This window comes from Quercus robur, chromosome 5 (assembly GCF_932294415.1).
Source record: "Quercus robur chromosome 5, dhQueRobu3.1, whole genome shotgun sequence".
Classification (NCBI taxonomy): domain Eukaryota; kingdom Viridiplantae; phylum Streptophyta; class Magnoliopsida; order Fagales; family Fagaceae; genus Quercus; species Quercus robur.
In genome coordinates, this window is record NC_065538.1 from 78727613 (window position 1) to 78743291 (window position 15679).

At 36.5% G+C, this 15679-nt stretch overlaps 1 protein-coding gene across 15 annotated transcripts in view; it reads left to right on the forward strand.

Annotated features, from left to right (window-relative positions):
* LOC126727254 (cysteine-rich receptor-like protein kinase 44) overlaps nt 1-15679 on the forward strand; it is a 77074-nt gene that overhangs the window by 40901 nt on the left and 20494 nt on the right. For 2 of the 15 annotated variants that reach the window (XM_050432823.1, XM_050432841.1), the window contains exon 3: nt 9617-9735. The exons of 8 other annotated variants lie outside the window; for them this stretch is intronic. In XM_050432823.1, coding sequence (XP_050288780.1) covers nt 9617-9735 — 119 coding nt within the window. Of the gene's footprint in view, nt 1-8748; nt 8875-9613; nt 9736-15679 lie in introns of all 15 variants that reach the window. 5 more of the 15 variants (XM_050432830.1, XM_050432837.1, XM_050432831.1 and 2 more) reach the window with 4 other exon arrangements.

Sequence of the window (15679 nt, forward strand, 5' to 3'; positions counted from 1 at the left end):
AGCAGCTTCACCCCAAAATGGGGCAGGAACTTTGGCAGAAAGAAGAAGAGCACGAACAGTGTCAAGAATATGACGAAGTTTTCTTTCGGCTCGACCATTTTGCTGAGAGGTACCTGGACAAGTTAGATGATGTACAGTGCCATAGGAATGTAACAGAGCTTGAAACGCATATTGAGTATATTCAAGAGCATGGTCAGATCGAAAAGTTTTGATACGTTTGGAGAATTGTGTTTCAACCATTTTTGCAAAATTGCTATATATTAGTAAAATTTCAGAACGAGATTTCATAGGAAAAATCCAACTATAACAAGAATAATCATCAATAAAAATAACAAAATATCGAGATCCACCAATACTAACAACATGAGAAGGTCCCCAAACATCAGAATGAATTAATTCAAAAATACTATTAGAAATGGATTCACTGTTATTAAAAGGCAAAGCTGGCTGTTTTCCTAACTGACATGAAGTACAATCAAAATTGTCTTTAGACACAGAACCCAACAGACCCCTAGACGCTAATTGTTGTACCCGAGAAGATGGTGCATGACCAAGACGAGAATGCCAAAGTGCAAGAGAAGGTAGGGAAGAAACTGCAGCAGCTGCAGCAGCAACAGAAACAGGAGCAACAGGTGGAAGATGAAGATTGTCCACGGGAAACATACGCCCAACTCTAGGACCGGTCCCAAGCTCCTGCCCCGTCCTTGGATCCTGCACAATACACCCAGAATAGTAAAAAATAATGCGATAACCTAATTCAGCTAATTGTCCCACAGAGCATAAATTATAGGATAGGTCAGGTACATGGAAGACTCCAGGAACAGAAAGGTTAGAGGTTGAAACAAAACCTAAACTATTTCCATGCATGGTGGAACCATCAGCTATATGAATGTTTAGAGGATGTGGTGCAGGGTCAAGTTTGGAGAATAAGGACGAGTGAGGTGTCATGTGATTGCAGCAGGCAGAATCAAAAAGCCAAGTTTGAGACTTACTGGGTAGAACAGATAAGGCAGTGGGGGAGCTATGATCTCCTGTAGTTTAGTGGGGGAGAGGTTGATAGTGGATCCAGAAGACTGGGACTCAGCTGAGGTGGAAGCCATTGGCAGAGTAGGCTCAGTATTAGCAACAGCAGCAGTAGATTTGTTGCGACGGTAACAAGTCTCAATGGTGTGGCCAGAACGCTTGCAATAGTTGCAGACTTTTTTGTTGGTCTGCTTGCGACGATTGTTAGAGCCAGAGGAATCACTTGATTGCTGAGGTTGCTCTATGAGTGGAGTAGATGGAGTAATAGCCAAAACATTGAGCTTATTCTGGGCTTGAAGGGTTGCAAGACGAGCTTCTTCTCTAACTAACTCATTCACAGTAGTATCAAGAGAGGGAGCAGGACTGCGATTTAGAAGCTGATCTCGAATGGGCTCAAAGTCCTTGTGTAGTGACATCAGGAATTCATAGAGGCGAAATTCATCTCTGATCGAAGCATATTGCTGAGCATCCTTTGAGCATGCCCAAGTTGGATTAGAAAGATCAATTTGGTCCCAAATATAGCGAAGCTGATCATAATAGTCATTGATGGATTGCCCTGGTTCTTGCCTGAGTTGATGCAATTCAACCACTAATTGATATTTCATGGATCCATGAGTAGTGGAGTACCTTTTGGCCAACATATCCCATGCAGATTTTGCATCATCAAAACTGCCCAACAGATTGGAAATAGAGGGAATGGAAGTGTTCCGAATCCATGTGAGGATCATGTGGTTATGACTATCCCATTCAATCATGCGACCAAGAAAAACAGCATCTTCTTCACTTGCTCCTTTGACAGGAATAGTCATTGCACCAGTACAATAATGCCATAGCATGCGACCCTTAAGAAAACTGCGCATAGCTTGAGACCAAGATAAGTAATTTTTATTCCCCTCCAATACAGTATTGATGGGGCGAGGAACAAAAATATCGTTTTTATCCATTTAGAAACACAATATGCAAAAACAGATAGCAAAAATGAAATCTACGCGAAAAACTGGGTAAGGAGAACCTGGACTGAAAAAGTCAACCCCGGAAAAGTCAACGGTCAATGGTCAACGGCCAGTCAAAGTCAACGGTCAACCTGAAAGTCAACGGTCAAAACCAGATTCAGAAGGTGACGTCAGCGGATGACGTAATCAGTGACGTCAGCAAGCTGTTAGGGCTGACGTCAGCAATGACGTCAACGAGGCTGTTGATGCACGTGAGGCGCGTGGTCGACGCGTGAAACGAAGCTGTGGCGCGTGATCGGCGGAACAGCAACTTTGAACGGCGCGTGGGAGCGCGTGCAGTCTCCGATGGCGACGAGGCTTCCATGAGTGTGTAGATCGGCGCTGGACGATCTCAGTGGTGCCTTCAAAAACGTAATCGGAGCAATAATTGTAGCGGCGATGCAAAGAGCAGTGGTCTGTGTAGTGTGAAACTCCTTAACGACGGCGGCTGCAGGTCCGGAACCCAAGGACGACGGCTGGATGACGTCGGAGGTTCAACGGCGAGAGGCCTCACGATAGGTTTGAGGCTTGTGAAGTGTAGCAAGGGCAGTGTAACAATGATAGTCAAGTAAATGTGGAGGAATGGATCTTATCCAGGTTGAGTGGCGAGGTGGAATGTCTTGTGGAGGATCTTTAGGCAGATCAGGAGCAGGGGACCCAGGCTCAAGGTGGGGTAGCTCGTCATCAACCTGTTCATCTTCAACCTGTCTAGGAGAAGCATAAAAAATATCTGGAGAGAAGTCCAAAGAAGGATGAAAAGTATTTGTAGAAGGAACAAGAGACTCATCTGGAAAGATTTCTAAAACAGAGGAGTTAGTCAAGGAAGAACGAAAGTGAGAGAGTTCAACAAACAATCGGTGTTCCCAAAAGACAACATTACGAGAAACACGAAGACGATGAGAGACAGGATCATAACACCTATACCCCTTTTGAGTTTTGCCATAACCAAGGAAACAACAAAGTCTAGATCGAGGCTCAAGTTTGTTGTGCTCATGAGGCTAAAGAAGAACAAAACAAGCAGATCCAAATGAGCGAAGGTGATGATAGTCAGGGGGTGACCCAAAAAGACGCTCATATGGAGTTTGATTATGGATGACAGCACTTGGAATGTGATTAATTGCATGAACAGCATGAAAAGCAGCTTCACCCCAAAATGGGGCAGGAACTTTGGCAGAAAGAAGAAGAGCACGAACAGTGTCAAGAATATGACGAAGTTTTCTTTCGGCTCGACCATTTTGCTGAGAGGTACCTGGACAAGTTAGATGATGTACAGTGCCATAGGAATGTAACAGAGCTTGAAACGCATATTGAGTATATTCAAGAGCATGGTCAGATCGAAAAGTTTTGATACGTTTGGAGAATTGTGTTTCAACCATTTTTGCAAAATTGCTATATATTAGTAAAATTTCAGAACGAGATTTCATAGGAAAAATCCAACTATAACAAGAATAATCATCAATAAAAATAACAAAATATCGAGATCCACCAATACTAACAACATGAGAAGGTCCCCAAACATCAGAATGAATTAATTCAAAAATACTATTAGAAATGGATTCACTGTTATTAAAAGGCAAAGCTGGCTGTTTTCCTAACTGACATGAAGTACAATCAAAATTGTCTTTAGACACAGAACCCAACAGACCCCTAGACGCTAATTGTTGTACCCGAGAAGATGGTGCATGACCAAGACGAGAATGCCAAAGTGCAAGAGAAGGTAGGGAAGAAACTGCAGCAGCTGCAGCAGCAACAGAAACAGGAGCAACAGGTGGAAGATGAAGATTGTCCACGGGAAACATACGCCCAACTCTAGGACCGGTCCCAAGCTCCTGCCCCGTCCTTGGATCCTGCACAATACACCCAGAATAGTAAAAAATAATGCGATAACCTAATTCAGCTAATTGTCCCACAGAGCATAAATTATAGGATAGGTCAGGTACATGGAAGACTCCAGGAACAGAAAGGTTAGAGGTTGAAACAAAACCTAAACTATTTCCATGCATGGTGGAACCATCAGCTATATGAATGTTTAGAGGATGTGGTGCAGGGTCAAGTTTGGAGAATAAGGACGAGTGAGGTGTCATGTGATTGCAGCAGGCAGAATCAAAAAGCCAAGTTTGAGACTTACTGGGTAGAACAGATAAGGCAGTGGGGGAGCTATGATCTCCTGTAGTTTAGTGGGGGAGAGGTTGATAGTGGATCCAGAAGACTGGGACTCAGCTGAGGTGGAAGCCATTGGCGGAGTAGGCTCAGTATTAGCAACAGCAGCAGTAGATTTGTTGCGACGGTAACAAGTCTCAATGGTGTGGCCAGAACGCTTGCAATAGTTGCAGACTTTTTTGTTGGTCTGCTTGCGACGATTGTTAGAGCCAGAGGAATCACTTGATTGCTGAGGTTGCTCTATGAGTGGAGTAGATGGAGTAATAGCCAAAACATTGAGCTTATTCTGGGCTTGAAGGGTTGCAAGACGAGCTTCTTCTCTAACTAACTCATTCACAGTAGTATCAAGAGAGGGAGCAGGACTGCGATTTAGAAGCTGATCTCGAATGGGCTCAAAGTCCTTGTGTAGTGACATCAGGAATTCATAGAGGCGAAATTCATCTCTGATCGAAGCATATTGCTGAGCATCCTTTGAGCATGCCCAAGTTGGATTAGAAAGATCAATTTGGTCCCAAATATAGCGAAGCTGATCATAATAGTCATTGATGGATTGCCCTGGTTCTTGCCTGAGTTGATGCAATTCAACCACTAATTGATATTTCATGGATCCATGAGTAGTGGAGTACCTTTTGGCCAACATATCCCATGCAGATTTTGCATCATCAAAACTGCCCAACAGATTGGAAATAGAGGGAATGGAAGTGTTCCGAATCCATGTGAGGATCATGTGGTTATGACTATCCCATTCAATCATGCGACCAAGAAAAACAGCATCTTCTTCACTTGCTCCTTTGACAGGAATAGTCATTGCACCAGTACAATAATGCCATAGCATGCGACCCTTAAGAAAACTGCGCATAGCTTGAGACCAAGATAAGTAATTTTTATTCCCCTCCAATACAGTATTGATGGGGCGAGGAACAAAAATATCGTTTTTATCCATTTAGAAACACAATATGCAAAAACAGATAGCAAAAATGAAATCTACGCGAAAAACTGGGTAAGGAGAACCTGGACTGAAAAAGTCAACCCCGGAAAAGTCAACGGTCAATGGTCAACGGCCAGTCAAAGTCAACGGTCAACCTGAAAGTCAACGGTCAAAACCAGATTCAGAAGGTGACGTCAGCGGATGACGTAATCAGTGACGTCAGCAAGCTGTTAGGGCTGACGTCAGCAATGACGTCAACGAGGCTGTTGATGCACGTGAGGCGCGTGGTCGACGCGTGAAACGAAGCTGTGGCGCGTGATCGGCGGAACAGCAACTTTGAACGGCGCGTGGGAGCGCGTGCAGTCTCCGATGGCGACGAGGCTTCCATGAGTGTGTAGATCGGCGCTGGACGATCTCAGTGGTGCCTTCAAAAACGTAATCGGAGCAATAATTGTAGCGGCGATGCAAAGAGCAGTGGTCTGTGTAGTGTGAAACTCCTTAACGACGGCGGCTGCAGGTCCGGAACCCAAGGACGACGGCTGGATGACGTCGGAGGTTCAACGGCGAGAGGCTGCGGCGGCAGTGTGATGGCGGAAGCGTTGTTAAAAAGAAAGCCACACTAATGAAGACAAGACTGCTAAGAAAAGGTCAGAGCAATGGCTCTGATACCATGTTAGAAATACAGAATGATTGTATTGTATTTCTTGAATAAAAGAATATACATCAGTGCCTTTATATAGGAGGCATATGTGTGCGGTACAAGTAAAGTGTACTATACAAGTAACCTAACTGGGCCTAAAACCCATTAACATAATATACATTAACACAAACAACTCAATATTTGGTGTTATTGAATTTACACCTACTCGAGCTCTTGTAGCTGGTCGTGTCTCGAACTTGACTGAGTCCAACGAGGTGTCAAGAACCTTATTTTATGACCTGAGAGTTGGAGCTTCAGCTGGAGGTGATTTTGGCAAGGTTGCAGTTGGAAATGCGAACTATAAAAGTCAAAACTCTACGATCTACGGGCTTATGCAATGTAGTCCTGATTTGTCAGAGAGTGATTGTAGCAATTGCTTAGTTGGCGCTCAAAGCTATTTTCAAGATTGCTGTAGTGAAAATGCTGGAGTGAGAATTCTTGCACCCAGCTGTAACTAAAGAATAGAGCGTGAACAATTCTATGGCAGCCCTCTGGTTGAATCGCCGCCATTATTATCTCCTGTGCCTGCAAAATCAATATCTCCTCCTCCTGCGCCTGCAAAATCAATATCTCCTCCTCTTGTGCCTTCAAAAGGTATGTTTCCAAACGTACGCACGTCGAAGAAGCACTCACATCAATAAGTGTATTATAGCATAAAAGCTAAAATTTTCACATTAAACTAATGCGGTATATCAGTCAAAATACAAACACTTACAGCTCATAATGTTTTAACTTAAAAGATCACTGAGGCACATCCGCACGTGCCATATTAAGTTTGCTACGCATATTGTTATCTGATCGGCTATTTGTAAATAAGTTATTTACATTCTTTTTTTTTTTTCCTTTATAATGGCTAGATTGGGATTTGTTGCAGAGTTTGATTAGTTCTATCTCTGTTAATGTATTTATAAGTGTAGAACATTAAAGTAAGTATGCAGATAGAATTCCCATAATTTTCTTGGGAATTTCTCTTCTAGACATGCTCATCCATGGCTTCCAAAATACAATCTTCCCCGTCATCTAATCATGCTGCCACTGCAAACGATACTTCCAGTCCCTATTTTCTGCATAGTGGTTATAGCTTTTAATGTATAATATATTTTTCATTTACGCTCACCTCTGATTAAGCTAAATGATTTAGCACCACTCATGGAGATATTTGCCTCTATAATTAGTATACTATTGTGAAGCTTTTAACATGGGGTTTTGTTTCTTATTGCTTCTGCACCTGCATCACTCCCACTCCTCTGCTATCCACAAAATTGATAAAAAGAAAAGAAAAAAAAGAAGAAGTAATTTTTGTGCCTTTTAAATTATTTACGCTTTTAAGTTTTAACTTTTGTTTTGTCCTTCAAATTTTTCTTGGAGGAAAAGCAGGGCCATGATTTCTTAACACTCCAAAAGTATTGATTAGTTTGATCATTTTTTTCTTCTCATTTACGAATAATTGCCATTTAAAAAATTAATTTGGAAATGTTTTATGGAAAATGTTAGGATTACAACTTCTACCACGACTTTTGCCATAACTTGTGATGAAAATAAAGAGGATAGAAATTTTGGGTGGAAAAGTTGGTGAAAAAGTAATGCTTTCCATTATTTGATGAATGAGGAAAAACACTCAAAATAAGAGGAAAAATGATAGAGTTAAAAGTGTTTTTCATTGGGCCCACCAAATTGGGGGAGAAAATTTGACTAAAATTGAATAGTTAAGTCAAAATGACTTAATTGTCCTTTTACATTACCTTTTTATTTTTATTTTCTACCCACCAACTATCATTTTGGTCCGATCCCAATCTTCTTCTTTAGTTGTAAATTTATACAAACTTTAATTTTTTATTGCTCTCATTTTCTTCTCCACCAAACAGAGCAAATTTATATTTATTTTCCACCATCTGACTTTTTTAATCTCCCAACCAAACATACAATAGCACAAATCATAAGTAAGTTGTGAAATTAGACATATGATTAGTTGTGTCTCTAGAATTATTTTATTTATCCTCCTACCTTTCTATCCTCAAAATATTTTTCATCTCCCACTTTCTCAAACTCAGCACCAAAGGAAGCCTAGAAGCTTTTTGCTATCTACGAGCATGTGTTTACCTTTAAAATTAATAGCCACCAAAGTATAACTAATGGCGTTAATTTCTACGGTAGCTTTAGCATTTTTCCTTGTGAATACATGCTTCTGCTTATGGGTTCTATGGATTGCCAATTTTTAACCAGTTTGTTATCTCAAACAGAGATTCATGATCATTATTCTTGACTGAAATTTCAAACCAAAAATATACATTTCAGAAATAACGACAGATCATTAGTGTGACTATATGTCTATAAGTAGTATAAATTTGGTGGATAGGTTTTCTTTATGAGTCTCTTATTACACTGCAGTGTCCTTAATATGGATATAAAATCTTGTGGTTAATTGTGATAGGACTGCTTGCTCATATGCAGCCAAAATGATCAACTTCCATGACCTGAAGAATAGTATAATAAAATAATAAAAAGCCCACCCCACTTGTCTTAGTGGGTTGTTATGTGGGCGATGGTGATGAGTTGTGCAGCATGGCAACTTGTCCAAGTGGGATATCTTTTCACACCTCACAATATTTATCATATTTCTAGGTCACCAATGTTTCTTATATTTTTAATCAAGCATATACTTTATTTCACACTTAAACTAATTGATGTCTAATAAGTTAAGTGTCAGTAATAAATCCACATAAAAGTAATATTGTTCAAGTTACGAGACTTTTAACTGTGTTTCACCATAAGTTGATAACTCAACATGGTGTTAAAATGAATGTATATTGATTGTTGATATATAATTAATTATTCATGCTTTCAACTTTTGCTTTCAATTTTTAACTTCTTTTTCCCACTAATAATGTTAATTTCAAATTTAAGCTTGGAATGTTTTATTGAGTACAGACATCTGATTTTTACAGGAAAGGGGAGTAACTCATCTAAAACTATCATCACCATAGTTGTGGTGATCATTCTCGTTGTAATAATCACCTGCATCTGCATCTACATCTCTTTAAGGGTGAGGAAGCAAAGAAAGAAAGCTAAAAGTAAGTTGAAATTTGGTTTGTTGTTCCTATTTTCAAATATATAATTTCTTTAAAATATAAGAATAAATTCAGACAATAAGTGTGTGTTTATATATACATATATGATGCTTTATTTATAGGCAATACTAGTGACAATTGACTTTCAAGGCATAAATTTTTCCTACAAATTTATAGGTAAAACGGAACATGAAGTAATGTGGGGTATTTTTCAATGAGTTCTAGTTCAGATTATTGGATCACCAGATAATAATAGCATTCAAACTAACATTCAATATCAATTCTGATTGCTATCTATATTTCCTCCTATTTTTTAGCTTGGTGATCGTGATTTAGAGATAGGCTCGATCTTCGTATCCTGAGGTGATTTAATACAGATGACACCTTTTGCTTTTGTGAGAGAGATGAAATATGAGGTGGTGTGTTCATGATACTTGTGTGGCTTATTATAATAGAAAAACAAATAGGGGCACCTACAAAACAGAATTAAGCTACCATCGTTTTAACATTAAATCAAATTTTCTAGAGAGAAAAGCTATTGAAAGAGCTAGTGTTCCTCTGGAAAACATTATCTGTGCATTAGTAGTTCTCTACGATTACTTCAGTAATTAGTGTTTGCGAGTCTATTAATGACGTATGCACATAATTTAAATTGCATCAATCTTTTTTAAACAGAAAAAGAAAAAAGAAAAAAAGAACTGCTTATCTAATCCCGATGTATTGACTGGTTCCACATGTGAAGCAGTGGATGAAATTAGCAGTACTGAATCCTTGCATTTCCATTTTCCAACAATTAGAGTTGCTACAGATAACTTTTCTGATGCAAATAAACTTGGTCAAGGCGGATTTGGTGTTGTTTATAAGGTAATTTGACAATTCCATATGGTTAAGTATATCAATTGTTTGCCATAACAAGTTCAATTCACAATTTTTTATTATTAGTATCAAGGGTTGCATATTGAATATTTTAATGTGTCTATAGGGTAGGCTCTCCAATGGACAAGAAATAGCTATCAAAAGGCTATCCCCGGGCTCTGGACAAGGTGATTTAGAATTTAAGAATGAGATATTGTTAGTTGCTAAGCTTCAACATCAGAATTTAGTTATGCTACGAGGTTTCTGCTTGGAAGGATGTGAAAGGCTTTTGATTTATGAGTTTGTGCCGAATGGAAGCCTCGATCAAGTTATATTTGGTATGGTTGCAATTCTTCCATAAATTCTAGATTTATTCATAATATTTTATAGGTTGCATGTATTCTCAAATAAACTTGAATGTGTCCTTTTTCAATAGACTCATAGTTTAATGAATAATCTAGATCTCGCAAAACGTGCATATTTGGATTGGCAAACGTGTTACAAAATCATAGAAGGCATTGCTCAAGGTCTTCTTTATCTTCATGAAGATTCTCGACTTTGCATCATTCATCATGATCTCAAAACTAGTAAAATTCTGTTAGATGATGAGATGAATCCCAAAATTGCAGATTTCGGCCTAGCAAGATTGGCTATACTAGATCAAACCCATATCAATACAAATAAAATCGTCAGAACATAGTAAGTATCCTAGCAAGTAAAATTTATAATTACTATAATATTACATGTTTGTATTGTCAATTACAAGAATTATGTTGCGTTGTAAAAACAAGTCCCAACAAATATTGAACCATCTTCAATAAAATGCTCAATTACATCACAAATCCCAATCTAAGACTCCTAAATTAGAAGTTGCAATAAGAGGTAGAAGGTCTTGATCAGAATGTACCTGTCTTTCCTGAAAACACTCAAAATAACACATTACCGCATGTGTGGAAAGAAAGACATATAATCAATATGAAACACAAATATAAAAACAAAAGTAAACTAACTCTCCCCCTAAGTTAGATACATCAAAAACTTTTATTGTCTCTTCCTTTCAAAAACAATTTCATCTCCCCCTAAACAAAACAAACAGATTCCCACATTTCATCTATTTCTCCCCCTTTTTGTCATGTATTGACAAAGACAACCTACTCAAAAGATAGACAGAAAACATATGCAACAGAGAGTAAGAGAAAATAAAGAATTAAGGGAACAAAAAACAATTCAACTCTATAAAAAATAGAGACAACTCCTCCTCTGAAGAGCAACAACTCCCCCTATGAAGAGCAACAACTCCCCCTATGAACAACAAAGGTTAAAAACAAGCTTCTCCCCTATAAAAATTGGAAAAACAAAACAAGTTTTGGAAAATAACAATTTTGGAGAAAATTTAGGAGGAGGGGAAAAGTAAAAAGACAAAAACCTAACCAAAAAAAATAAGCTAAGGATACACATGAACACAAATATTCTCTCTTTCAATAAATGCAAACTTGACACTATGTGACCCATAAACAGAAGGTGTTTGAACTCAAATCAAGTAGAGAAAATATTTGCACATTATTATCCATCATATCTCTTAAGAAAAATATTTTCTGCAGTTCACATATAAAAATAACATATACTAAAAAGTACATAACTCAAAAATTAATCAATCAATTTTTAGATCAAAATTAGAAATAGCTTAGCACTTATATAACACATACTTTTTATATTTCTCCAAAATATCAAGCATGTTCTAAATCAAGAAAGAGATATCATAATTCATGTAATCCTCAAGAAAAATAAATCTAGACACAAAATAAAATATATTTGTCTTCTTGAAAATTTTCAATATTTTTGGATTTTTGAATAATCAAAACAACCTAAGAAAATAAAACAACCAAAAACTAAAAGTAAACATGTCTACAAATAATTGAAAGAATTAAATTAAGAACAAGTAAACAACACTCACCTTAGCAAGTCTTTTCTCACCTATATAGCATGAGCCTTCAACTTTGTAGGTGAAAATCCATGTGAAGTAGAGTGTATTTGAGGGATTATACTAATATTCTGAGAAAGACTGAAATCTTGCAAATTCCTTTCACAAGCCTTAAAAAGATCAACTGAAACAATAGTGTCATTTTTATTCAAAACATCACAATAAAAAAAAGTAAGATACTTAAAATTATTCATGGTAACAGGGATCAAGGATCAACTCTAGGTATAATAACCTAAATCAAGAGCTAACCCGATCTGATACCACTTGTTAGTTTTTGGAACCTTGTAAACTAGATTGTTTAACCTAATTAATTAATCAAATGAATACTTAGGTTTATTATTCAGATCTAAGTTAAAACAAAACAGTCATATTATGTAAAGCAGTGGAAAAATAAATAACAAAACGATATGATAACTCAGGAAAACTAAATCGGTAAAAAACCTGAGGAGGATTTAACCTAACTATCCTCAAGATAAAAAGCAAATCCACTATAGAGAATCGAAGTTTATAATAATATTTAAATCACTAACATCCAATTGCTACCATATGTAGAACTTATTGACATGACCATGTGCAAGTTCTGAATCCACAGACCCTTCTCTATTAAGCTTTTGCAACACAAGCACCCACACTTGTGATAAAAAACACAAACTCTCCATTTGTGACTCCAAGACCATCTTTGAAGGTTTAGATCATCGGTACTCTTGATGATTAGAGAAGGCAGCAAGTTCTACAATATTGGATCTTGAGATTCTTTAAGGAATAATACCAGTAGAAGATATGAGAGAGCTTTTTAGGTACAAAACCTTAGATTCAAAGGAGACACACTCTTCTCTCTTTGAAAAGTCTTATAAAAACATGCTTAGTGTTGACACCCATTTTGCAACCCGTATTTAACCTTACATGAAGGGTAAAAGGGTAATTTCACCTTAGGAATATGCATCTTGATTCTGGTTACTAGATCCTTAATCTCATTTCACCAAAATAATCTTGATATTATAACGATTAAATCGACTGGTTATAAGCCTTAATCGAACCATCAAATTGAAAGTTATTATCAAATTAAATTCTAATGGTCGAGATGTTCTATCACAAATTGAGTCCGACTATATGTGATTATGAACAATTGATTTTAATTGGTTATAAGTATAATTAATTTGAGAACGATGATGTGTCATAATTTAATTGGTTAGGATTACATTTTATGGTAGGGTTGCACATACCTAATTAACTAGATAGTTAAACATTAATTATTTAATGAGTAATTTGTGCAATTATTTTTTAATTAGGGTAAATTTGGAACCAATTATGTCTGAAATGGGAGTGATTAGAGCCATTTAAGGTTAATTGGGAGCTAATTTGGGACCTATTAATGTTAATTGTGCTGAAATCATTTTCTAACAAATAACCTCTGCTCACCATTTCATTGATATCTCTCAGAATATTTTGAATCTATGAATAAGGTTAATTTTCCTAGAAACTAGACATCCGGTGCTTCAATTTGAGCATAAGAACAAGACAATTCCGATTAGAATTGAGTCAGATATGATTATTCGAAGTTGGCTTTACAAGCTGTTAAAACAGCTATGAGAAAACCGAATTTTGGCTTGCTTTTGACTCCCACCAATCTTTCCATTTAATGCACCAAATTTCCCCCAAGACTAAAATAAGGTCTAGGTTCATGATTCTCTGTCAACCCTTATTAAATGCTCTTCCATTCATATTTCCTCCACTACTACTATATAAACCCCCCCCTCCTTCATTCTAAAAACAACAAGAAACCCCTTCTCTTCGCCTTTCTTAAATTTTAGTGAAGTTAAGTAGTCTTGTCATATCTTGGTCTTCCTAAGACTTAAGGTATTGAGTGAGACTCACTTTTCCTCTCCTAACTCTTCTTTTCCTTCACCCTTAGGACCTTTATCAAGAGTCTTCTCCTCTACCATATAGATCTTGCATGAAGGTATAATCCATTACAATATTTGCATGGACAACGTTGAATAAAGGATTGTAAATTTTTAAACTATTATTCATTATATGCGATAACGTTGCTCCACTTTAGTTTAATCTCTGTCAAAAATACTAAAATTTGTCAACTAGTTAAGTTAGAATACCACCTTTCATTAAACATATAATTTTTGCATGGACAATGTCAAATAAATGATTGTAAATTTTAAACAATTATTTATTATATGAGATAACGTCATATGTGCTACACTTTAGTTTAATCTCCTTGTCAACAGCTAGCACTTCTAGTTATTATAAAAGTACTTTCTATTTTACTTGTGAGAGGGAATTTAAAAAAAAATAATAATAATTCAATTGTTGGGAGAAGGAGAATTTGAATTTGAAATGTCTCAAAAAAAAAAAAAAAAAAAAAAAAAAAAAAGAAGAAGAAGAAGAAGATATGTTTAGGATATCATAAAGAATGTTGATAAGACAAAGTAAGTGGTATCATTAAAGGCATGAAGATTGAATCAAGAAAAAAGTGAAGAAAAACGGATTTAATGAAACTTGACACTAGTCTCGACACTAGCATCTATCGAGGCTTAATGAGTAATTCTCAACACTAAGCTCGATACCTCTCGATCTATTGAGTTTCGTAGATCTAAAATTATCACATCAAAATTTCAGCCAATGATGACTTGGATTGCTAAGGTTTCTCTCACTAAACCTCTAGAACATATAATTAAAAGTTTAATTTTAAAGACATAAAATACACAGAGACTTAGTTTAGAGAACTCATACACTGTGAGAAATTACTACGTTCTTGTGTGCCTTAGGGTTTTGTAACTAAATGCTTACAGATCTTTAGCATACTTTGAAGTGAATAATTTTGCATTCGACAACAATCAATTAATAAGTTATTGGGAAGTCAAACAAGTACTAGGATCTGTGCATACAAGAAGAAGTCTCTACAAGATTAAGTCCAATTATGGATTGGAGTAAAGATTCAACTGTAGGTTGGTATTTTGGCATAATCTAGGGTGGTGATAAGATTCCTTATACTTATAACCGTTTGTTCATGAATAGTGGATTCTTGAGAGTGGTGATCTGAAATTCACCCGATGAGATTTTTTGCATTGTGAGAGGTTTTTTCCATTTTTCAACAAATCACCGTGTCAATTAAATTTCTACTACACTTAATTGTTTTGGTGATTTGTGTGTACCTCCATGATTTGCATATAATTTAACCTAATTAATCTACTTGGGTAATTTATTTAATTAACGGGGATCAATCTATAACCCAACATTGTGGATGAAATTTGCAATATTCAATCATTGCATTTCAATTTTCCAACAATTAGAGTAACTACATACAACTTTTCTGATGTAAATAAGGTTGGGAAAGGAGGATTTGGATTTGTCTACAAGGTAATTTGGCAATATCATTATAGTCAAGTATCTCAATTGTCTGTCATAACAAGTTAGATTTAGAACTTTTTTATTATTAAGGGTTTCATATTGAATATTTTGATGCATCTATAGGGTAGGCTCTCTGATGTACAAGAGATGGTTGTTAAACTACTATCCATAGGTTCTAGACAAGGAGATCTAGAATTTAAGAATGAGATCTTGTTAATGGCCAAGCTTCACTACCAGAATATAGTTTAGCTTCGAGGTTTCTGTTTGGAAGGAAATGAAAGGCTTCTCATTTATGACTTTGTGCCAAACGGAAGTCTTGACCAAGTTATATTTGGTATGGTGCCAAAAAAAAAAAATTATTATTATTATTAAATTAATTTGTTTATTAGCCACAATAATTTTTGCACTATCGAAATATTTTACAACGTATTATCGGATTAAATAAACACTAAACTAGTTTTATTTAATAAAACAGACCCCATATACAAAGACTTTCTACATCTTCAAGTCAAAGTTCAACAGCTCTTGCCATCTCGGATTACCCACACGTAATTTACTCATCTTTAGTTCTCATGCTCCCCTTAATTTTTAAGCTAAAAAGAAACCTAT